The following is a 25,878-nucleotide window of genomic DNA, read 5'->3' as shown; positions in this document are numbered from 1 at the left end:
AGAAGAGTTTGAGACAAAAGCAAAAGCTATCCCAAGTGTGTACTCTACAGCAGGGTTCTAAAACAAAACACAGCAAAACATTTCATGGTCCAATAAAGCCGTTCCAAACAAAGATTTGCCAAAATAATGTGCCAAGTCACATCCACAAGCAAGAATCTTGATATGAATTACTTCTAACTGCTAGTATCCTTTAAAACATAGTACCGAATGGAACTATGTAATTCAAACGGCTAAACTGAGCAGTGTAAGCAATGATGTTTACTAAAAAGAAAGAGGTGAATGAGTAATAAGATAGGTTTAAATACATAGCTTATTGTATGTTCATATTTATGTAATATCACGCCATGCTCTATAAAGTAAGGCAAATCAGAACAACCTAAGAGTACAGTCTTCAGTCACCTGATACCACAACCTCAGCATGCTGACTCAGAAGTAATTACCACGGTTTTCAGTGGTGTTTTTCCCTTGTAAGTATACATGTGATTCCAGCCTAAATGTCTTTGGGGCAGGGGTAAAAAATTGATTTAAACCTTTTGACAAATTAATTAAGTTTGATAGACTTATATGACAGCTGAAAACATGGGGGGGGGGCGCGCGTCCATCCAGGAGTTCAGAACAGAACAGACAACAAACATTTGCAGACATCTAATCTGGTTTTATGTAAGTGGCATATAAAGTTGAAGGACAAATGCTATTTTCAAAGTCAGCAGTGCTGAGTAATCTACAGCCTTTCTTAGATCTCACAATACGTTATAAAAAGTCACTTTAAGTTTTGCCTTTTTGAAGTTCTGAAACGTAAAAATGTTTTGAAAACTGATGCACTTAGGCTAACAAAACTCCAGTGTCGGGAGAGAAAGATGATCTGATGTTAGATTCGCCCCTCCTTGCTTCTGTGGACATCTCCAATACTCTGGCCCAACACCAACAAAAGAAGGCTGAGGTTCGAAAAACCAAAAAGGAGGCATGCCAATGGCAGCTCTGAAGATCCAAATCCATCATTTTGGAGAGATCCAGGCTAGCTCCAGGTAGATTTAAAGGTAAAGGGACCCCTGACCATTAGGTCCAGTCGTGACCGACTCTGGGGTTGCGGTGCTCATCTCGCTTTATTGGCCGGAGTACAGCTTCCGGGTCATGTGGCCAGCATGACTAAGCCGCTTCTGGCGAACCAGAGCAGCGCACGGAAACGCCGTTTACCTTCCTGCCAGAGCGGTACCTATTTATCTACTTGCATTTTGACATGCTTTCGAACTGCTAGGTTGGCAGGAGCAGGAACTGAGCAAGGGGAGCTCACCCCGTTGCGGGGATTCGAACCGCCAACCTTCTGATCGGCAAGTCCTAGGCTCTGTGGTTTAACCCACCCCTCTTATTTTCCCCACACTGCTTACAATGGGAGGAAAACTTCACTCTGCAAAACAGTGCCGTGAACAAATGCTATTTTGCCCTCATTTCTGCACTGCTGATGGTCAACCTGCCTTTGGTTCCCTCTCACAGCCTTAATATTGCACAAATTATTAATAATTTCTCACTACATACACTTTTTTCCTTTTTAATTTCTTCTGTAAAACAGACCTATCAAAATGTTTACTTATTTACAGATTAAATAACACATCCTATGAATCAAGATACATTCTAAATGGAGCTATGTATATATGAACCTTTAAAGAGACATCAATTTAATAGCCCCACCCCAACATTATGTTGCAACAAAGTAATATCTACCATATGATATTGTTGCTACTTACACGCAAATTGTAGTTTAGCTTCTCGGCTAACAATTGTTCCAAATGAGTTCGTTGCTACGCACTGGTATGTTCCAGCATCTTGAGTTTTATTGGGATTATTGATCAACAAGCTGCCTTCAACCACACTGTAGCGGTAATCCATACCAATGTCAACAATGGTTCCATTTAACTTCCACCTATGGTACAAAAGTGGAAGTGGTTGAATTTTGCTTGGGGGGTTGGGGAGCGAGCGAGAGAGAAACACAACAAATGACCTTCTCTTTATTTCCTAAGTACCATGAAAACACATTTTCCTGTATAAATCTGAAATGTTATGTAACATTTAACTTGAGAAGTAATCTTACCAGTCAGTCACAAACCTGATTAATGTTTACATCACTGTTGCGGTACTGCTTTTACTGAAGCTGATGCTCTGGCTGATTACTAATTTTTACAGAATCTTACAGCTCAAGGGCTAAATCATCCACTCCAACACCCCACACTAAGGGAAGGTCTATTGTATCCAACACCTTCATTGATTACCTCTTCTTATTTAGATTATAATGTATAAACAGCAGAGGGATGGAAACATAATACAATAGAAACACAGAAATTCCTAGAGGATATGAAAAGTACCCCAAACTGATTTTCCCAGGGCAAAATCCATAAATTTCTAAAATAGGTCCAGAGTGGGTTTATTTCAATTTATGCCCTATAAATTGTTGTTGTTGTTGTTTTGAGAACATTCATATAACAAAACATTTTACTTAAAATTTGTTTGGATTAAAACATTTTCATATTTATAGTCTTTGGTGGAGAATCTTTACTATTTAAAGCAGAATACTTTATAAAGCGAATGTAATACACATTTACACACAGCATTTTAAATCTGCCATTCATGCTATTATTTCAGTGTTACAATCTACTGACCATGCATTAACTTCCCTATTTATAAACTACTTTATACCCCTATATTAAGTCCAAAGATACTCCCTCAGTGCAAAACAGATGCTTTATAATTTTTTAGATCTACTGCTCAGAATATCAACCTCATTTCTCAAAAAACAAGTCTATTCAGACTATTTAGGCACAATAAAATTCTTCTTTATTGACCTTCCTTTTAAAGTCACAGAAAGAGGAATGTCCAGATCCTATCATGCTTTGTTATCTCTTTCCTTTTGTCTACCAAGTCTTCTTGCCTAGTCTCTTTTCTCCTCAAGAGATTGACTGTAAGGCAGTATTCAAATTAAACAAATGAATTAAATGAAAATAAAACCCTTTTATCTCTTTCCTATTATTGCTATGATCATGTCACTCCTCTTATTAACCTTCTCCATTGGCTCTTTGAACATCACTTTCCCCATTAACTTTTAGATTTTAATTCCATGCAAAGCATCACAAGTTGTCACAAATTCAATACTTGTTAGGCATAAAATCATAGACTTGCAGAGTTGGAAGGGACCCCAAGGATCATCTAGTCCAACCCATTGCCATGCATGCTAGTAACAAACAGTATTTTGGCACTTTAAAGGATATCATTTATTGTGTGGCATAAGCTTCTGAGTGCCACAGTCTTCCTCAAACATGTGAAATCAAAACCCACTTTTACCTCCTTACGTAGTTACCCTGTGCATCAGCCAAATTACACCCTAGTTTATGAAATCATTTGACATAATAAAAATGAGCCTCTTCACAGTCCCACAAGCTTTTTCAAGGCTGCTATTGAGTGAATATGGCTGGTCCTTGGAAAGCAAAAACATTAATGTAGGCCTGATAGTTTCTTTTCAGTCTACTAGAGTTTTTTTCCTCCAACATGTATAGTGCCAGGATTTATCTTCTCTTCCTTCATAGTAACAGAACATTGTGCCCCCTCCAAAAAAAGTTGATTGATATGCAACAAACCTTATAGTTGGTTTAGGATTTCCCTTCACTTCACAGTTGAGTTTGACTTTCTTTTCCTCAGAATCCAGTGCAAAAACGACACTGCTTGGTTCCTGGATGAAAACTGGTCCGTGCAGCGTGTTATCATCTGTGGTATACATAATAATAAAATTCACGTATATTTCATGTAACTAAAACCAACCTACTATTGCTTATAAGGAAGACAATCAGGCAGTTTGAAGTGTAACATCCAATTTACATCCAGTTACGAGAGCTCCTTGGAGGAAAAGTAGAATGGATATAAATGGATAAATAAGGAGTAATCAAAATAAAAAGTATCGCTCCACCCTGCCTCAGTTTGAGGTTTGGAATCAAGGGGGAAGGGCACCCCTAAAAACTAAAGAAATCTGAACAGCCTGAGATTCAAGTATGTGAGAGAATGCCTTCTCCCAAACCTTCTCTCCATTTTTTTAAGCTCAGTTAAGGAGGCCTTCCTGGTAGTCCTGCAAATGGATGAGATAAGTAGTGCTGGGGCCCATAGCTGGGGCTTCTTCAGTGGCAGCTCTAAAACTTCTTACACCTTGCCTCAAAGTTAAATCTTTTTAGAAGCAAATTGAGGATGTACCTACCGTATTTTTCGCTCTATAAGACGCACCAGACCATAAGACGCATCTAGTTTTTGGAGGAGGAAAACAAGGAAAAAAATATTCTGAATCTCAGAAGCCAGAACAACAAGAGGGATCACTGTGCAGCAAAAGCAGCAATCCCTCTTGCTGTTCTGGCTTCTCGGATAGCTGTGCAGCCTGCATTCGCTCCATAAGACGCACACACATTTCCCCTTACTTTTTAGGAGGGAAAAAGTGAGTCTTACAGAGCAAAAAATACGGTATTTCACCAGGCAGGTGGCAATGTGTAACCTGTCTGTGGATAGTTTTGGATTGTGTCACTCACTATTTTATTTCTTTCTTAGTTTATGCTGTGCTTGTCTTGTATTTCTGTTTTAATCGCTTTTAGAATATCTATTGATGTGTTTTAATGTGCTGTATGTCGCCCTGTGACCTTATGGTGAAAGGCGGTATGTAAATTCCTAAATAAAGAAATGGCCAGATAAACCAATAAAAACCCCTAAAGAAAACAGAATCTGGGTCACAACCAGGATATTCAGGGTAAACACTGGATTTTATATGTGGGTCCTAAGCAAACCCGGCATGTGGCTGTCTGCTGGGACAGGTTTGCCTTAGTAGGTGTACAAGACTGAGTAATCCATGTTCTCATGCTACATATGGTCTTTGAACACTTAAGTTCTCAACTGAACAACCCTCCGTACCATCCTACTATTTGTAATCGTTGCCCTCATAACAACAGGAGGGAGGGGGATTTCCTAATACTGAAATGTCAGTCACATGATTTTTCTACCTTGGCACACATGGAAATCACTTTACTCCTGGATTAAGAGCGCCTGAGCAGTGCACAGTCCTGATTGGCCACAGAAACAGAGTCTGACTGAAATGCCGACATAAGCCTCAGTAAATTCATAGAAGTATAAAATGTGGGACAGGGAAGAGTAGTGTTAGTTCACAGAAACGGACTAGATGCTATAAAATCAACTAACTAACTAACTAACTAAAGATGGTAAACATTTGCCATGGATGGTAATAATGTTAAGGGTCTTGCAAAGTTCACTTCTTTGATTGAAGTGAGTTTGAGCCAAAACTTTTGGAGTTAAACGGAGTTCATTAATGGAAAAGGAGGAAGGCAGATCATTGCTTCGATATGAAGACACAGTTGGGAATAAATGGTTTTCAAATGCAAAAGTGATCTGTATTGCCTTATTATTTTAGTGGGAAAATGTGAGTGATTACTAGGCAACAAGAAATGACAAAAGGTGGAAGGCACTGCATATCGAAGAACAACAAAACCCTCACACAGCAGAAGTCACAGGACTGAGCATCCATGTTCCATAGTTCATCACTGTGAAAAGTATAGTATTCCTGAAGCTTTCAAGAGCAAAGGTTTTAACATATAACAATGAGATATGTTGCTGAAATATGAAAGTAGATACTTTTTCTTTTAGTCAATGGGTCACAGAAATGACCACTAAGCTGCTTTTGTATGAATATAATAGTCCTGAAGTGGATCGAAAGAGATGTAGGAAATATAACAAAAACGTCTGTTGGAGAAAGGCTCAAGGTGATTTTGAGAAAAGTGAATGAAAATAACTATTATCAAAACTGATCTGGATGTACTTCCACTCTTCCACTCTTGCTATGACCTTTGGAAGGATATTTCAGCAAAGTATGAATATACGACTAGAAAAGGTCTCAACACCACACCACTAACATGCTCTCTAATGCATACCTGGGAATTTACTTGGCACCATGAATGTTGCAAGAGGAGATACATCTTCCATCAATATCCTATGCATGGTTACTCAGAATTAAATCCCACCATGTTCAATGGAGCTTTCTCTCAAATAAGTGTACACAGGATGCTACCTTAATCTTTAAGTTTCCACACCTGCTATCCAGCAGCATTCCCAAACTTATGTGCCACACTGCACAATTATGACGATACATGATAAGAAGAGGGGGGAATGCTGCAAATCCAAAAAGGTTTTTAGTTGGTGTGGTAAGCCATCACAATAGCAGATTCCCTATACAGTGGTACCTCAGGTTACATACGCTTCAGGTTACAGACTCCGCTAACCCAGAAACAGTGCTTCAGGTTAAGAACTTTGCTTCAGGGTGAGAACAGAAATCGTGCTCTGGCGGCGCGGCAGCAGCAGGAGGCCCCATTAGCTAAAGTGGTGCTTCAGGTTAAGAACAGTTTCAGGTTAAGAACGGACCTCCGGAACGAATTAAGTACTTAACCCGAGGTACCACTGTATTAATTCCCAACAAAGGACCCCTCCTAGACTAAGCAACAAATAACTAGGAAAGTTTATGTGACTCGCCCCACCTAAGGGCTGCTTTATTCACACAGTCCCAAAGGGATGTGGGATCACCCCACAGTGAATATATGCGTGAACAGGTCTAATGTTATGATCCAGATACAGAGCTGAAGTTCCTCATAGCAGTACAAAAACAGGGATGTGTCATGATGAGCCCATGGAGACCTCTTGGCATGACTGGCCAGAGGGGAAGGAGGAATGGGATGAGAGTGCTGAGTTTGAGGGTGGGGTGAGGGTGGGTAGTTCACCAGATGTTTCTGCCCTGATGATGTCGGACATCCCAGCAGAGGTGGGAGAGCTATCTGAACCAGTTCCCAAACTGCCTCCTAATAGCATGAGCTCCATGGTAACTGGGGAGACACATGGACCCCAACTGTACAGTGGACTGGCTTCACAGACTTAGCAAGGGTCTGAGTACTCTAGGAGATATCCCATTGCAGGACATTTCAGCAGAGGTGGAGGTGTCATGGGAGCCTCCAATCACTCCACATTCTGTGAGCTAGGTTGCCCCAGCAACTAGGAAGGCACATGAGCCTGAGTTGAACTGTCAGCCGGCTAAGCAGAACAAAGTCCCATCTTCAAGAATATAGTGCCAGATGCACTACTATACAAGGATCCCCAGCCTACTCACAAGAAGACCAACTTGCTTTCCCAGTCCTATTGCTCAGGACCTGAAATGCACATATACCTATACCCACCCCAGTCTTCAAAAGCAGGGCAAAGGAATGTGTCTGTCAGGCGTAGAGGCAACACCCTAGCTTGTGTCTTCCCCATTTACCTTCGAGCTCTGCTTTGAACCACTGAACCATGTAACCTGAAATCTGATCTATGTTTAGACTGCGTGGTGATTTTTGGAATAAAACCTTCATTAGTAACAGAACTGCAGTTTCAAGTACTGTGACTAGGAGTGGGTTAAGCAGGACTAAGCTGCAAACAGAGGTGGCATAATGAAGTCACGATAACTGACAAATTACACTTAGCAAGTCCTTGAATGCTTACACCTGAGGGTTCTAAAACAGCTTAAATCTGAAATTGTTGCAATTTTTAAATATGCAATTTATCTCGAAAATTGGTCTGCTTACTAGAGAGTTGGAAATCAGCCAACACCACACTTATCAGAGAAGCCAGGAAACTACACATCATTACATAAAGCTCAGGTACAATTGCCAGTTGCTTTGTGGCTGCAGAGGTAAGGAGAGACACACAACATTTGGGGCTTTTAAGCTACGAAAAAAGGTAGAATAAGTGGGCACTGAAAGACATGAAGAAATCTATCCCTGGTATGGACAAAGTGGAGAGGGAGAAACCCTCATAATACAGTTGTACTGTGGACCCTGAATGCCTTGGTACTCAGATGTTTTGGCTCCCGAATGCCGCAAACCCGGAAGTGATTCTTCCGGTTTGAGAACGTTCTTTGGAAGCCGAACGTCTGATGGGGCTTCCATGGCTTCCGATTGGCTGCAGGAGCTTCCTGCAGCCAATCGGAAGCAGTGCTTTGGTTTCTGAATGTTTCCGAAGTCGAACGGACTTCCGGAACGGATTCCATTCAATTTCTGAGGTACGACTGTACCAGAACTCAGGTCCATCCGAAGAAATTGAATGTTGGAAGATTCAAAGAAAGCACTTCTCACAGCACAAAGTTACACTATGAAATTTGTTCCTACGAGATGTAGCGATGGCCACCAATCGGGATGGCTCTGAAAGGGGATTAGACAAATTCATGGAGGATAAGGCTACTACTGATGGCTACTGGGCCATGATGGCTATGTTCTCCCTCCACAGGTGCGAGAAGTGGTGTTGAACACAGGTCCTGCTTGTGGGCTTCCCTTAGGCATCTTTTTGGCCACAGTCGCAACAGAATGCTGGACTAGATGACCTGACCCTTTGACCTGACCCAGCAGCATTCTTCTTATATTCTTGTGAATATAGGTCCTTTAGTTGTGTCCAGTAGTGCTGGGATTTGTCACTGTTACATTCAACAAGTTAGCTTGGGTAAGACAGAAAAAGTAAAAAGTTGCATAACGCAGTGCAAAACTTTAGTGTAAACCATGCAGGGATATGGTTGTTTCTGACATGTCCATTTGTGTTTTCAATCCCCTCAAGAAATAGCAATCACTCACATAGAACTTGGGGTACAAAAAAGTATTAAGTTAATTAGCTTATGTCAAACATGTAGATTGTTTTTGTTTTTTTTTGTGAGGGCAGGAGAAATTACATCAAAACGATGATGACAGTTCAGCAGTTCAGGTCACTATCTGCATTTGAAAATGCCAGCAACAGGCACCTTTTAATATTTGTCTTTTAAACAATGAAGTTCTTTCTCTCAGCAAGACAAAAAGAGCCCATTAAAAATATTACTAGGTTTGAAGAAAATAAATTACATGGGCTAAAGAAAATGAGAAATTCTGAGAGCAGCTGTCAGCATAAAAGCAGAACAAAGGGGGAAATGGGGAAATGACAACAATGCACAATTATCATTATTTAACTGGTTATTCTTCTCCCCTCCCCCCAGCCCTTTTAATTACTACCACTGTATAGCGGAGATAACCAAGTTCATAATCTGTTTAGTCGACAGCCGATACAGTCCTTTAGAAATAAAAGAGCTTGTGCATTATTCTACCCATTTTGGGGTTAAATTCTCAGATGGTGCGAATCAGCACTAAATACAATAGTCTTACACAGTGCACACCTGTTGGCCACCTGGAGCAAATAATTCAGACACTCAGCTATGAATGAATGATACAAATTTGTTTTTTGGATGCCACACAGAGACAGAGAATGCATAGAAACTGCAATCCTGTGACCGCATGTGTGTTTTATTTCCTTAAAAATTAAAATTGACAACTATGTGATGAACACAGACAGTTTCAGCGAAATAATGAACACGATGGAAAAGCAGCACCACACAGCATAGAGGAAAGAATAACCTGATATTCAACAACACGACTAGTAAAAACATACCCATGTATCACAATATTTAAATCAGCCAAACCACCCAAATTATCTCCCCAGATTTTCTTCTGGTTATTTTGGAGAAAGGCCTATGTAAGTCTGTGTTCTGAAGCCCCCTATGTATGGGATGCTTAGAGCACACTTCCTTTTTGGCCTGTCACAGGACAGACAAGAATTGGTGGTCTCAGGAGTTTCTACAGTGGTGGTTCTGCACTCACCCTCCTGCATTCTACAATTAAGAGTGGGTCAATAGCAAGAGCAAGGAGGAGGCACAACTACCTCTCATATGCAATATATTTTCCACCCACGGTCAGAAAAGCAGCTGGGGCAACAATTTTGGGTAGAAAATAACGCTGCAGGGGAAAGCAATAAGCAGCCCACCGGACTTTAATATCTGCTTTCTACTGACATGTCCTTCAGACCACGCCTGGAGACTGTGTCTTGTTCTGGACGGCACAATTTAACAAGGATATTGACAAGCTGGAATATGTGCAGAGGAGGGCCACCAAGATGATCAAGGGTCTGGAAACCAAGCCTTATGAGGAAAGGTTGAGGGAGCTGAAATCAAATATCTCAAGGGCTGTCACATGGAAGATGGAGCAAGCTTGTTCTTTCCTGTTCCAGAGGGTATGACCTGAACCAATGGCTTCAAGTTACAAGAAAAGAGATTCCAATTAAACATCAGAAAGTACTTTATGATGGTAAGAGCTGTTGTAAAATAGAACAGACTCCCTCAGGGGGTTGTGGATTCTCCTTCATTTGAGGTTTTTAAGCAGAGGCTGGATGGCTAACAGTCATGGATGTTTTAGCAGTCATGGATGCTTTAGAGTGGATGGGAAACTCAGCCAGATGGGCGGGGTATAAATAATAAATTATTATTATTATTATAGCTGAGATTCCTGCATTCCAGGAGGTTGGACTAGATGACCCTTGGAGTCCCTTCCAATTCTACAATTCTATTATTCTATGGGTGCTTGTCATTGAAAAGAAAATTAAGACTATGGCACATGTTTATCCTGTGAGGTCCACTTCAGTCATAAGTAAGGATTTCAGAGAACTCTGATGGAAATGGGAATGGGAATTGCTAGTGCTCGTTTCTTTGTTCCATATCCAGAACGGATCTCAATCAAGTAAATACAATCAGTATTTGCTGCTGTTGCTGTTTTTGTGTTCACTTCACAAGCAGTACATAATTGGTTATGCCCCCCCACCCTTTCCATTTGAATTGAAATGAATAGGGTGGAATAATGTAATGACAATGTCGTTTTGCCACAGTGAACAGCGAGATGAATAAAATAGCTTTTGGTGGAATATGAACTGCAGTGGAATGGAAACGATGCTGCACACTCTGAATACAGGAATAATGGCATCAGGTGCCTTCTTACATCCCTAGTCATAAGAGTTGATTTTATCTGGGACAGAGCTCTATAAATTGGAGCTGTTTGTGAGTAAGAAAATATGCACACACATTTAAGACAGAGCAAATAGTCTCGTACATTTAATTCAGTCAAAACCTGCAGCGTGCGTGCATGCACCTACCTACACACACACACACACACACAAAATAAAGCTCAGTCTTTAAATGTAAGTGAGCAGGTGAACCATTTCAGCTGTAACTCTTCGTTAGATGCACTGATTGATATTGTTAGCAAAATGAAATTTGGTTTATGTTAATTGAAAGTTATGGCCAATTTGAGAGAAGGCTTAATTGAATATTTTGCACTTTGGGGGAAAGCTAATAACTAAACTGAAGAATATTTTTGGATTATATCCAGTGTAAATGATTTTTGAAAGATGTCCTTGTTTTCTGCTCAGGGAATTTATTTTAGATACCTTTTTATAATATAAATGGAAAGAAAGGCATACTGAATTGAGACTCTGGATTTCTGTAAGACAAAAATGAACCTTGGGAAGAGTAACTCTTCTAGAAAACTAAGAAGTAAAATGGTTAAGACAGCTGAAGGGCATCACTCATTAAAATTAGTGACTGTTTTTTTAAGACTAGTCAGCTACATCAAGTCTTCCAAATATGGAGGGTGGGGGAGAATTAAAGCTGCAATATCCTATCAATACTTACATGGGAGTACCATCTATAGCATTCTCTGTGGTGGCACCTAAGCTATGAACCCCCTCCATACAGAGGTGTGTCCAGACCCTTCACTACACAGTAAGATCACAGCTTACGTGGATTTTACTTCTGAAATTGCAGATTTACATATTTGGCTGAAATTTTTTAAGACAGGAGAGCACAGGACACATCAAAAGGGGCTGTCTAAGATCTCCATAGAGCTTTCAGAACCTGCACCTCTAAACCCTATTCTTTGATGGGTATATATGTGGACCCATCCTATTTCTCTAACTGTAAATTATGTTAATATTGTACTTCTGCAATGTTGTTACCCACCCTTAACTATTTGTCAGCATTTTAACTTCCTAAATGAACCCTTCTGTTGCACTTCCAACAACTTTATGGTTAAAGCCAGATAATATATCTAATAAATAATCAGAACAGCAGCAGCAGTGTCAGGGACTGTGCTGAGGAGGGCTGCACTGAGGAGGCATGGTGGGAGCCACCTGCTCTCCCTGCTCCTGCTCCTGCATCTTCCCAGAAGCAGAAAGACAGTATAGATTTGGAACAGTGGTTTGCAGAGGGGCATAGTTCAGAAGGCAGAAGCTGGGAAATACTGGAAGGGGAACAGCTAGGAGAAGAAACACTGGAAGAGAGAGGGTTAACAGATTCACAGTCTCTGGACAGCATTCCTCCGCTCAGCCCAAGGTTGAGAAGAACTCAAAGTCTCAAAACAGAAAGCACAGAGGGTACAAACTCAGATTACAAGACGCAGGAGTGACGTAGATTAATAGGGATGGAAGGGGTGTAAGCCTAATTGGGAGCACCACCATTCTGGGTAGACACTTTAATAAACACAGCGAAGGACAAAATAAAGAAACTAACTGGTAAGAATTCCTTTCATTTGATCTGCTCATTTATGGCCACGGGGGAGAAAGACGATTTCCCAAAGCCTGACAAGCCGCAACAGTGCTCACAGTGGAAGAGAGATCAGGTGCTATCACTCTTGCTTGGGACACATGCATCTGTAGGCTACTTTTCTGTGTTGAGGGAATAATCCTTTCCAGAACACATATAACCCCAGAGACAGGGTATGTGGGTTTACCTCTAATGTTGGAGTCTGGTGGGGGGTGGGGTGGAATTAATAAGACAAATGGGGTTTACAATATCAAAGAGAAAGGATGTGCATGCGCAGAGGCCAATTTCAGTGTGGGAAAAACAATCCGGTAATGAGCATCAGTTGAAGACATGCGCACCCACTCTCTGGTGTGTGCAGCATAAAAACAACAACTTGAAATGTAACGGGGAGGGAGGGGGAAATGACCTTACTGTGTTTTAGCTGCTGATGTGTACATAGCCCTTAGACTCCATCAGAAGTAATCACCAACTTCCTACCCTGCTATTTAAAGAAGGGTTTAGGCAGAATCAATGTACAAATATTTGTGGATAAGAAAATAGTTGCTGCTAATTCTGTAGATAAATTGATGTTCCTGCTAGATAGAAGACGGTTGCAAATAATCAGTCTGATGAATTTCTCTGAAAAGAATGGCCTGGAAACTAATTTAAGTGGCAGCAGAGAATGAGGGGAAACTGCATTTCATAATGTATGGTGTTCTTAAAATGCTTAATTTTTTTCTGTATCTGCATGATGGTGGTACATGGTGCCAAACATGGCATTCTGGCAGAGGTTGGATGGATGCTTAAGTTGACATCCCTGCATTGCAAGGGGTTGGACTCAGGATCCCTCAGGATCCATTCCAACTCTACAATTCTATGATTCTATTATCTATCTATCATCTATCTATCTATCATCTATCTATCTATCTATCTATCTATCTATCTATCTATCTATCATCTATCTATCTATCTCTCCCTCCCTCCCTCCCTCCCTCCCTCCCTCTTTTTGCAACCATCCCATTCTCTGCAGCCCCTTCTCACTCTCTTTCCTTCTTCCTATCAGCCCATTAGGTTATTTCAGGAGACAAAAAATCCTCTTATGAGAGGTATGAAATGAAAGATTGGACCTTCCTTTTCTTGCTTCATTTGTTACCTTTGGATTTCTACCTCCCATCCCTGTCTCTCCCTCCAGGCTCCCCACCACCACTTTCCTTGGGGACGGACCATAGTTCAGTAGGTCCCTGATTAAATCCCTGGCATCACCAGTTACAGCATGGAAAGAGCTGAATGAAACCCTGGAGTGTCAGTGTCAACAGTGCTGATGGTCTGACTCAGTCTAAGGCAGCTTTCACTGTTCTTATTAAATTAGTCAAAGGGCCCCATGTAGCCCTTGGCCCACAGGTTTCCCCACCCTTGCTATAAACTTTAAAGGGTAAATGACCTGGCATATTTTATTATGCATTTCAGCTTCCATGCATTTCTGCCTCCGTGTTTTCCTTAAGTATCATAATAGGATAACTGCTAAGCAACTGTGCTGACATTTCATACGATCTACTTGTCAAAACAGAAGAGTCCTCCTGTGCTTCACTTCACAATTAAAGAAGCAGGCTGCATTGATTTATTGATTTAGTCCCTTTATTTATACGTTTGCTATTTAGTTCCCAAATTTGTCTGCAGCTACAGGAGGCCCGGCTTTATAAAGTGATTTTTGCAGATGCGGCAATTTAAAACCAGATGACAATCTTATAACAGTGCCGGTGCACATGAGCAGTCATTTCACTCTGCTGCCAAATTAATAAAACCACCACAATCACAAACACTTTTGTGTTGCCTTGATGTGGCAATGTTTCTAAATATATGCAGCTTACCTTGGACACAGCATTTTAATCTTCAGTCCTCTGCTGCAGTTATGATCTGCTTTTATTCTCGAATTATAAAATAAACAACAGCCTTGTTCACACTTGTACCTTAACCTCAGAAGAATGGCAGAGTTACAGATGAAGTGTGAAAACAGAGGTAACCGATGCTTTTAATCAGTGATGTGTGAATTAATTTTCAGAAGGAATTAAATGTAAGCATTAAGGGGAAGAGTTCTCAATCCTTACTCAGTTTTAATGAAGTTATGCCTGTATCTTAGGTCAACTCACTGATTTTATGCAGTTAAAAGATGTTAAGCAGTAAGAGAATGGGACATGTTGCCTCTTAACTTATTTCTGGGCATGAGTAGCGACACCTCCTTCCTTGGGACCAGGAGGCAGCAACCTGAAACTGATTTATATCTGAAGTAAAGGGCTTCCTGTGCTCAGTCTGGAACCTGAATGGTCTCAAGCACTGAACTCCCAAAATGCAAATGGCACAAAACACACAGCAGGTGAAATCAGAAAGCATAGGTTGAGAATGTCCTTTTGGCTATGACAAGAGATGAGATACACCAGGAAAGAAATTCATCTGGCTGCTCTGTCCCTAGGCATGAATCTGCCACTAAATGATACCATGTCACAGCTTTGTTCTTGGGCAGAATTCAGTGAGGTTGATCAGGCAACCATCCATCTCTGATACAATTCGAGGGTACATAAAAAGGGACAACCTGGCAATATACACACAAGAGGTAACAGTGAACTCTGTGAAAGCAGCTCCTTAAAAGTGTCTCAAGAGCATTGGAAGTGTGACCCTAATCCAGGCAAAAGCAAAGTATAGCCATCACTGGTCTGTGCCAGCTTCTGCTTTGCACCATTCTCTTCCCTTTAACTGATAGGTGCAACCTCTGTTGTGACCCCTCAACCAGCCCCTCACACCTCCAAGATGAGGATACAGATGAAGAGGAAATAACAGGCTGCAGTTGAGCCCTCCTGACCTCTCTTACCTTTCTCAGACAATAGCATCCCCATCTCAGCCACAGAACAGAGGCCCCTTCCCAGTTTCTTGGTTCCACATCCCATGTGAGACACAATAATGGCAGGTGGAAGAACTAGTCTCCTTACCAGAAGTGTGAGGACAGAGCAGCACAGTGGTGAGGTCAAGGTGGCACAGGACTACTGGTGGAAGTACTGACTGGCTCCATTATGTTGTCTTGACCATTTTGCCACCATCTAGTCCCAGTAAATGGCTGAGGTGATGCTGTGGGGGTGCCAGCCTTGCAACCTTATTACTCCAACCACTCCAGCCCAGGCAAACAGGATGCCCACCCCACCTGTTTTCAAAATGTTTGGGCAGCAAGCTGTTGCCTCTTTTCCATTCCAGCACTTTGTGTTGGCTCTCCTTCCTCCTCCATTCCTGTTTCAGACATAATTATACTAGCACAGAGCAGATTAGCACACACATTGGTCTCTACTGAACGACTAAAGTTACTATTCCACAACACGCATCCCTGCAATTATTTGGGGGAAGCAATGTGCTTTAAATTTAAGGTGTGGGTGTGACCATAGTGGAGACTACATTCTGGATCCAACTTACAGTGTGTTAGCTGAGAATAAGGCCTGTGTCGGAATTAGAGTTAATGGGCCTACAACAATTATTTCAATGTGCACAGGCTGATATTTGACTTTATCCCCTCATCTCACCCTAGTTCGGGGAACTAACAGCTGGATTCTAATAATTACCTAATTTTACCTAATTAGGTAATTAGGACATGGGTGGCGCTGTGGTCTAAACCACAGAGCCTAGGGCTTGCCGATCAGAGGGTCGGTGGTTCGAATCCCCGCGACAGGGTGAGCTCCCGTTGCTCGGTCCCAGCTCCTGCCAACCTGGCAGTTCAAAAGCACATCAAAGTGCAAGTAGATAAATAGGTACCGCTCCGGCGGGAAGGTAAACGGCATTTCTGTGCGCTGCTCTGGTTCACCAGAAGCGGCTTAGTCATGCTGGCCACATGACCCGGAAGCTGTACGCCGGCTCCCTCGGCCAGTAAAGTGAGATGAGCGCCGTAACCCCAGAGTCGTCTGCGACTGGACCTAACAGTCAGGGTTCCCTTTATCTATAACTGAATTAAAAAAGATCCTCGCTGAACAAAAATAGGTATAACTTTAAACTTCTAAATCATGCACCATAAACTGAGATAATTGGAAGAAAGTGACTTATTTTCACATCTTTCTTCCTGTTCCAGATCATATGAGTAGACTTTTTAAAAAATGTACTTTAAGAGCTACTCTCTGATCTTACAGGATATAGAGAAAAGAAATAGGCCAGAGAAAAAGCAATAAAGCTTTCTGTATATAAATCAATGACAATGACCTATTTCCACCAGAACATATATCTGGATTATTGTAAAATCACACCGGAAGGTAGCCTTTCTGCATTTAAACCAGGGGTAGCCAATGCAGTGCCTTCCAGATGTTGTGGAATACAACCCCCATCAGCCCCAACCAGCATGGTCATTGGTCAGGCATAATGGGAAGTATAGAAGTAACCCCCCCCCAAAAAAAAATGTGAAGGCTGCTCTATACATACAGCAATCTGTATATGTGAAGTATATGCAATCTCAGGAATTTTCACTACACCACTGTAATTCTCTCCCCCCCCCCATTTAAAAAAAGAACACAATCACATGTAAAAACTGAGAGAACCAATGAGGAACATTCATATCAATTGCTTACCATATCATATCTGCTGAGTGCCCGGGGTGTGTGTGTGTGGAAAGGGACGTCCCATTTTTTCATGTGAGATTTTTATTTCATACGGCCATTTTTAGTGCTGCAATCTCACGTGCTCTTGTGCTGTGCTCTTGCCCCCTTAAAACCATGCTCCCAGAAGACACACATCCCAGTTTTGGGTCTCCCAAAGTATGCCATATGCAGATGTAAATGTAGTTGTGTTTTCAATACGTGACCATACTACTTAGCTGCATGTGTGAATTGGACATGAGGAGCTACGCAAACCATATCTAAAAATGATAATCTGTGTAACTGAATAATGAAGTATAAGAGCAAACAGTATAGGAGCACAATTGGGAAGTTGATAAATCAAGGCATTTGCTGGGCAAGGAAAAATGCCCTATCTGTAATATACAGTTAAAGCTGTATCATACCACTTTAAACAGTCATGGCTTCCCCCAAGACTCCTGGGATCTGTGAGTTGTTGGGAGACTCCTATTGCCTTCAGTTTCCAGAGTAGTTTAGCAGTCAATCCCTCTTAATAGGAAACTATAGCAGTTGTAGCTGTGTGAGGAGAATTGGGGTCTCCTAAGAACTCTTAGCACTCCTAACAAGGGTTCTTGGGGGGAAGACAGGACAGTTTAAAGTGATATGATATTACTTTAAATTGATAGAGCAGATGAGGCTTAATTTTAAAATACATCCAGTGACTCAAGTGGTGAGAGAGGCTACTTATTCCAGGAATAGGCAAAAGAATAATTGGCCATCCAACCATTTCTTTATGTCTACCACTTGGGCTCTAAAGAGCAAATTAGACACAGTAATCATATTCCCCAAGGTTAATTTTGTATAGCCTCCAATCCCTGGCTGCAAAGGAATGAAGATATTCAAGTTCCAATATTTCAGAAGAAAATGCAAGTATTTGTTTTGCTTTCTAATATTCATAAAATTGACTAAAGTATCTTGATAAAATATCCATTAAGAGAATTAAAAAGTCCTCCTGTGAAGTTCACAATCTGCACTTGTCATACTTGACTGAGGAGGAGAGATGGGAAATATTTATATAAGAAATGAATAATGGACGCGTAATACATGACCTGTACTTTGGCCACCTCATGAGAAGAGAAGACTCCCTGGAAAAGACCCTGATGTTGGGAAAGATGGAGGGCACAAAGAGAAGGGGATGACAGAGGACAAGATGGTTGGATAGTGTTTTCGAAGCTAACATGAGTTTGACCAAGCTGTGGGAGGCAGTGGAAGACAGGAGTGCCTGGCGTGCTCTGGTCCATGGGGTCACGAAGAGTTGGACACGACTAAACAACAACTACATGAGTAAACAGTGTAATCTTAAGCATGTTTACTTAAAAATAAGTCCTACTAAATCCAATGGCACTTACTTCCTAGTAAGTGTGTTTAAGATTGCACCTTAATACATTTCAACATAGGCAAATTAGCAAGCCTATGGATTTTACTAGTGCATTCCAAGAACTATTTTTCATAAGGTTCTCTGCCCAAGAGTTGAAAAAACCTAAGCATTGTTCATGTATAGCATATCAGTAGCTCCCTATTCATCTCTAAATCCAGTTCAAAATTATTGCCTTGACTTACAAAACCCTCCATAGACTTTCTGTATAGCCAAACTCTCTTCTCAAAACCACCCATCTTCCCATTATCCATTCTGTATTATTTTAGTTTACGAATACTTCACATCAACAGCTTCATCTATCTAAAGCTTTTTTCTTTTTCTTTTCTTTTTGAGCTACCAGTTCATTCCTCTTTCCTTTAGTTTATGACTGACTATAGCATTAATCTTTCATTTGGTGCACTGCTCAACATTTCATTTGCATGCTACTGCAACAAGCAGAAGAGAGTATCTTCAAATGTAATGCTTCTGTGACATATGTTTTATGAATTCATCAGCAGAATAGGGAGCTTCAATCCAAACCCACTGTCAGGGTAATCCTTTGTCTACCAGCCTGGCTCTTTTGTACTAGCAGTGCTCTTCAGAACTACTGAAACATGTGGTGATTTTTTAAAATAAATTAGATCATAAAGAATATAAGTTGTGTATATTTATCACATACATATTGACATTACAGAACAGTCTGTAAAGGAGCTATGTTTGTACACATTAATTGTACACACAGTTTCACAAATAATGCTAGCAACCTGGTCAAATTCTCAAGGTAGCCCAGTTAGACTTACAGCAAAGTCAAGAAAATGTTCTACCTACCAGAGATTAGCTGTCTCTAGACCTATCTGTTCATATCTGTGGGCTGATAGACATCTAGTGATCACTGAACAGAAATAAGGTTCACTAAATTCACTGGAACTTATTCGCAGGTAAGTATGAACAGGACTACAGCCTGAATATTTATTAACTTAAATAGATGAACACACACATGGTATATCTGTGTTTGGTATGCATACATAATCAGACATTGTAGGGCAGTTTTTCTCCATTATGTGTATGTATAATTGTCACTAGCCACTTGGAAATATTGATAATCTGCAGTTCATGAAAGCTTATGAATGATGCAATACATGTGTGACACAGCAATCTCATGCCAGGCTTGAGGGGTGGCGGTGGGGGTGGACTGAGTGGGTGGAGGTTTCCCCTTCATCCAGCTCTCCCAGCTAAGCCACCTGACTGCTGCCCACCACCATATATATGCCCACTGTCCCATATATGCAAACCTCACCACTTCAGTCTGTGGAAATGGCACTACAGGTTCCACATATTTGTTCCACACCTGTCCAGAGTTTTAGTGTGACAGCACCCACACTTTGGAACTTCAGGCGGCCACCTTCACTAAAAACATTTTAGGCAAGCCTATCCAGATAGGCAGAAGCTGTCGTGTGTTTTAATCTGGTTTCATCTTATTGTTGGTTCTAGTTTTTGAATGTTATAAGCATTTGTTCTCAACTTGAGTTTTTGTTTTCTTTTTACTGATAATTGTTTATAGTTTTTATTCTTCTTGTAAACTGTTTTGAGGTTTCATTGCGATCAAGCAGAATATAAATGTTGTGCAATAAAGGGGCAACACAATTGTCACTTTACGGATGCAGCATTCTTCCTTCCGCAATGGGTAGGGAGGTAAGTGGGGTTGCTGCTGGGCTGCCTGTTGCTGTCACAATATGGCGCTGGGCCCAATCACTGTGCCAACTCCAGGCGGCAGCAGTGTGATCTTGCTGCCCACCCCTTGCCTTGGTTGTCAGTGAAGGAGAGGGGAGCTTTGGGTTGCAGCCTGAGTCTTTAAACCAGGTGAGGAGCAACAATGTGTGGTATGCACACAGGGCCCATGCTATGCACCATCAGGTAGGGTGGGACCTCTGCCAATCACAGCATGTGGCTTTGTTCTATGTACCTAGAAGTGGACACAACATTCTTTATGTGTTACATTCATGTGCAATATCCAGTGACCAACTAGCCCAAGTGAAGAAAGTGAAAGGAAGGAGGCACAAGGCAGGGCCCTGCATCACCCTTCTAAAGAGACATTTCCAACTCAGAAGAATGTGCCATGCAGACAGCACACGTACTTTGGGCAGAGATAATGGATAGATAAATGGGCTATTAATCCTGCAGGATTCTGCATGCAGAAGGTTGTAGGTTCAATGCCTGACATCTCCAGGTAGTTCTAGGAATGTGCCCTGTCTGAAATCCTAGCCAGTCACTGTGGACAATACTAACCTAGGTAGACCAATGTTCTGATTTGGTATAAGGCAGCTTCCTATGATGACTGATCCCTGCTTACAACTTAAAGGGTATTAATTCAGCAGGACTGGGAGCAAGACTTGCAAAGCAGCCAGGGACAGTGGGTTCCCCTCCAACCCAAATCTAAACAATGGTTTCACACAGCAGATTCAATCTACCCATACCTGAAGATTTGTACCCATCTGAGATCACACAATTACATACGGTCCAACATTCACCCAATGAAAATAGGGACGTCCCATTCCATAAATGATAATTTTACTATTTATACCCCACACATCTTACTGGGTTGCCCCAGCCACTCGAGGCAGCTTTCAACATACCAGTAAATAAAAACATACTAAAACATTAAACATTAGAAAAAACTTCCCTATACAGGATCGCCTTCAGACCACTCAAGGATTGGATAGCCATACCCTCCAACATTTCTCCAATGAAAATAGGGACCTCCTAAGGAAAAGTGGGACATTCCAGGATCAATTCAGAAACCAGGACAGCTTCTCTAAATCAGGGACGTCCCTGGAAAATAGGGATACTTGGAGGGTCTGCGATTACATCACTCTTTCCTAGCATTTACAACTACAGCTGCATATAAATTTTCGAAGGGCTTTATACTCAAGTTAAGTTCAAAGTAGATTTTTTTTTTTGCCCAGCACAGCTAGCTAACTAGCAAGGTTATTAAGGTGTGATGCAAGCCTGCATGAATTAGTATTTACAGCAGTAACAAGCAAAGAGGTGATTGTGTTTGGCTGAACGGAGAGAGCCTCCTGCATCATCGCACCCCTGGGGCATTAAGGATAAACACAAAATAATTGTATCTCAGGAGATGAAGTGTAGCTAGTTGTTCCCTTGAGGAGATGCTTGTTTTGATGTTATGATGAAGGATGTTAAGTTGGGAAAAGCTCAGAAGATATGCATGCTGGTAAATAAAACCAGCTCACAGATAGGGACCAGATCATACATTAATGAGGGAAGTATGTGAGCAGACCCTGTGTGCAGGAGTTGGCATATTTCTTTGGAAAATAGATTCCAATCAGAGCAGCTTATTGTTTCAAAACAACAATGCCTTTTCATTGCCCTTGTAAGAAGTGTGTGTGTTTTGTTTCTGCGCACGCTGAATGTGGCCCTTGTGAACTAAGCTAGCAGCTAAAGAATGTATATGTGGAGGTAAATCAGCAGGTCTTTGGTTTCTTACCAGAAGTCACAGACTTGAATTTCAATAGACAGTAATAAATGTTATCCTTTGATGTATTTGAGTAGGATTAGCACAGGGGGAAAGAAACATTAACATGGAAATACAGCGAGAGAATCTTAATACAACAATGTTTCTGAATGTTTATGCCTCTGCACAGTGCTTACCAGGTGAGCACAAGGCAATTCAACAACAACACAGTCTGGAAAAGAAAAGAATAGTGTTGTGCTTTCCACCCCCCACCCCTACCCCCCATCTTTTAAATTACAAACCATGGAAGCTAAGAAAATGACTACTGAAGGCGGGGGGATATATAATCCTCCCTCTATTCTGTAAGGGAAGAGAAATCACAGTGGGTAATCAAACTATGTGTCCTGCTTCAGCAATTTTATTACAATTAAAATAATGGGTTTCACATATTAAAATTTAATGATTATGCTCAATTTGATGACACGCTGCACACAGTTTACAGACTAATTTCTTTAAAAACCTCAAATACATAAATACTTTTTTTTTTAAGATGGGATATGCATAGCAGCAAATGTGTGGTGTGCCCCCTTACAGAATGACTTATGTGCAAATAAACTAACACATTATGTCCTCTCTAGGAAGCACGCTACTTAGAAAATACTTTTAGGATGGCAAATTGGAGTGCATTTATTCCTGTATTTAATTTGTAAAATTCAAGAAGCTGCAATGTTTTAAAGGAGACAGATTGGAAGGAGCGGGAGGGGGAAAACTAGGCAAACCCGGAGAGCTACAGGTTCCTCAAAGCAGTTTAAGGACATGGCTGTTACCCTAGACCCTGATTTTATTTACTTCTTACGAATCTTATGATCTTAAAATAAGTTAAAACCCATTTATAATCAGGGGGATCTAAGGTGGGATCTAAAATCTATACATTTCAGGTATCAAAGTCCAGAAGAGCAGCATTTTCAGCATGTGACAAAAGTTATACAATGAAGGTGTCAGGGCACCTTTGTGGGGAGGGAATTTCACAGCTTAGAGAGAGAAAGCCCTTTCCTTATCTACCACGGATGGCAGCGGGCCCCCTCTGCTGACCTTAGCACCTGAGAGTGTCTGTAGGAAAGAGCACAGCCTCTCAAATATTTCGGACCAACTTTGCCAACCTGGTACCCTCCGTCAGCCCAATCTACACTGGCCATGTTCATCAGTGTACTTATTTCCACCATGGGAAATAAAAAAGACAGGACATAAATTAATAGCACACTCCTCCTCCTCCTGTTCAGATGTAAAGAGATTCACAAACATGCTACAGGACCAGAATCAGGGAAAGCGTTCATCTGTTGATTACTGGGTCTTTATAAATCTGTACTTTTATGAAACATGACACTGAGGGATCATTAAGGGCCTGCCCTGCCAGCTGGTGTTTGCTCATATTTTAGGCTTTGCCTTGAGAGGACAGTATGTTTGATCTCTTTTAATTAAGTATGTCTTCACTGAATATTTGCATACAGAAGAAACAGGGTGTAAAAGGATCTTGAAAACTAATATAGGTATTTGATTACATAGGAAAAATGCATCAACCCTTCAACAAACCGCTTCACGTCGCCATCTACACCAGCATCATCTGGGGGAAAGGAATGCAGGGACAGGCTTAAAATGCATTCAAACGGCAAAGGGAATTCAAAAGAAGGTGTAATATAATCAAATATAACATTTGCAGATGGCAAAGTATACCCAATTGGACTATAGTCAATAAATTTAGTAAGGGCCTACATATGAAGTGAAAACTTATTGAAATCTCTGACAATAAAGAAAAAGGCCATATCCCTTTTCTTGTTGGCAGAAATGTTCACTCCTCAATTACTTTTCAAGGCAGGAACAAGTAATTTGTGCCCCTGAAACAGCAACTTGTTTGCTCCTCTTCTTTTCTTGAAATGCAGAGAATTTCTAAAAAGTGATGTGGCTCATTGTCCTTACCAAACCATAGAAAGTAAATGGGTGAAACAAAACTGTGGCAACGTGGAATGTAAATTGTTCGGTTTCCTCTTGGAATAAATGAATAGGTTGGAAGGACCCTGTCAGACTGGTGCCACAAGTGATCACAATTTATTATGTTAAATTTATTAGTATTTTCTTGATGATGGACATTACGTTCCCTGCTCCAAGCACACAAGGGCACAGTTGTCCCAAGGCCTTGCTGGGTAGCAGCATGGACTGGCAGTTCGAGCAGGACAAGGAGGGATAACAGGGGGGTAGCATGGGGAGCCTGAGACCAGGATGCGGTGGCTACAGGAGGCAAGCACTTCCTTAACCCAGGAAATAGAGTCAGAATGGGAGGGCACAACCAGGTAACCCAGGACATGGTGGTGCTTCCATTTCTGGAAACAGACACAGCCTGCTCTTCCCTGTAAGAAGCAGCAATACAACTAATCAGAGTTCAGGTGAGCAGCACTGCCTCCCCACTACTGTTTAAAATTAGTTTGTTTCCTCATCAATCAAAAAGGACTCTTTACATTGCTCAACAAGATAACATGCCCAGCTAAGCTTCACAAGATGATTGTGGCCTTCTAAACAAAGATGTGCTCTCCCAAGCTCACACTCCTGTCTTAGCGATATCTAAGCTGGCGTGGTCATGTCCACAGAATGGAAGATGGCAGGATCCCCAAATGATGTGCTCTATGGGGAGCTGACTTCTGGCAGCAGGCCAACTGGCAAACCACCTCAGCATTACATGTCTGCAAACATGACATGAAGGCTGGCAGGACCAACCCTGCAATGTGGGAATCCCCTGAAGACAACCACAGTGCCTGGAGACAGGCAGTCAAGTTATGTACCCGTAGAAGTGACCAGGGGAGAAATGACCGCTGGGAGGATCGCAGAAAGAAGAATCAGCATGGTGCATCTGCAGCAGCACAACCGGATGTCTTCATCTTCCACAGCTGAAACAAAACCTGTTTCTCTCTCATCAGCCTCTACAGCCACAGCAGGCACTGCAACCCTCCAACAGCTTGACGTCACCCCTAAAGGTGTACGCCTCCATTGTCTCCTGAAACAAATGCATGCCAACACTTTCAGTTGAACTCTTTTATCGCAACTTACTTTAGTGGGATCAGGGCAAGAACAGGGAAAGATACCATTTCAGCAGCTAGTCTGCTGAAAATAAATCTGTTGCGACCCATCCAGAGATAAAAATGTTAATCTGCATGATTAGGAGTGGGGAAATGGGCTTGATATTTATGCAGCAGCTCTACATATGCGACCCTACCCAATCCTGGCTGGCATCTTTCAAGGGGTAGCTACTTCTACAGTTCACAACACTGGTCCCATGTTGGGTTGATTTAATGGCGTATGAAAGTACAGTTAGAAAACTAATTTACTTTCTGTATTCCCCATAGCTGCTTCTCCCCCTTTCTATGCAGCTGATCCAAGTTCCCAGCTACAAAAGCAAAACCTCTTTAGAACCAAAATAAATACTAATCTTAAATTCAATGTACCCTGACAGCAAATAAGTTTGCTGTGCTTACTTCAGCATGAATAAAAAAGCCTGCAAGGAGACTCCTACATAAGAGTATATTTACAAGTTCCATTACCCACTGGAGAGATTGATGTTATAAACCTATAATAAAAAGCCTTATGTATGGATTTCTCTAATGTTTCTTATCAAGCAACTTGTATTATCTTGGCTTGTGTATTCAATTTAAAACAAGTTTTCAATAAATGCTTGGGAGCTAGAGGTCATTTTTGCTTACTTTTTTTTTTTTAAAGACATAAGACTCTTCCCTAACCTTAGAATCTAAAGCCATGTTTATAGTTTAGGCATGTGGTTTAAAGTACTACCCTGTATTAATCTGCACACACACAAAAAAACCCTAACCATTTGTGGGCTCCATTATGTGATTAATTTCTTACTACTAAGCATAGTAGCAATATTTCTACTAATATTTGTAAA

At 41.3% G+C, this 25,878-nt stretch overlaps 1 protein-coding gene across 12 annotated transcripts in view; it reads right to left on the bottom strand.

Annotated features, from left to right (window-relative positions):
• LOC310756452 (contactin-4) overlaps positions 1–25,878 on the bottom strand; it is a 536,818-nt gene that overhangs the window by 196,394 nt on the left and 314,546 nt on the right. For all 12 annotated transcript variants that reach the window (XM_083600569.1, XM_083600561.1, XM_083600560.1 and 9 more), the window contains 2 exons: positions 3,624–3,750; positions 1,743–1,918 (listed from right to left, as the gene is read on the bottom strand). In XM_083600569.1, coding sequence (XP_083456695.1) covers positions 1,743–1,918; positions 3,624–3,750 — 303 coding nt within the window. The remainder of the gene's footprint in view (positions 1–1,742; positions 1,919–3,623; positions 3,751–25,878) is intronic.

Source organism: Podarcis filfolensis (assembly GCF_964270895.1).
Source record: "Podarcis filfolensis genome assembly, chromosome: 2".
Taxonomy (NCBI): Eukaryota; Metazoa; Chordata; class Lepidosauria; order Squamata; family Lacertidae; genus Podarcis; species Podarcis filfolensis.
The sequence above is the reverse complement of the archived record's forward strand: the minus strand, read 5'-3'. Positions and strand labels throughout refer to the sequence as shown.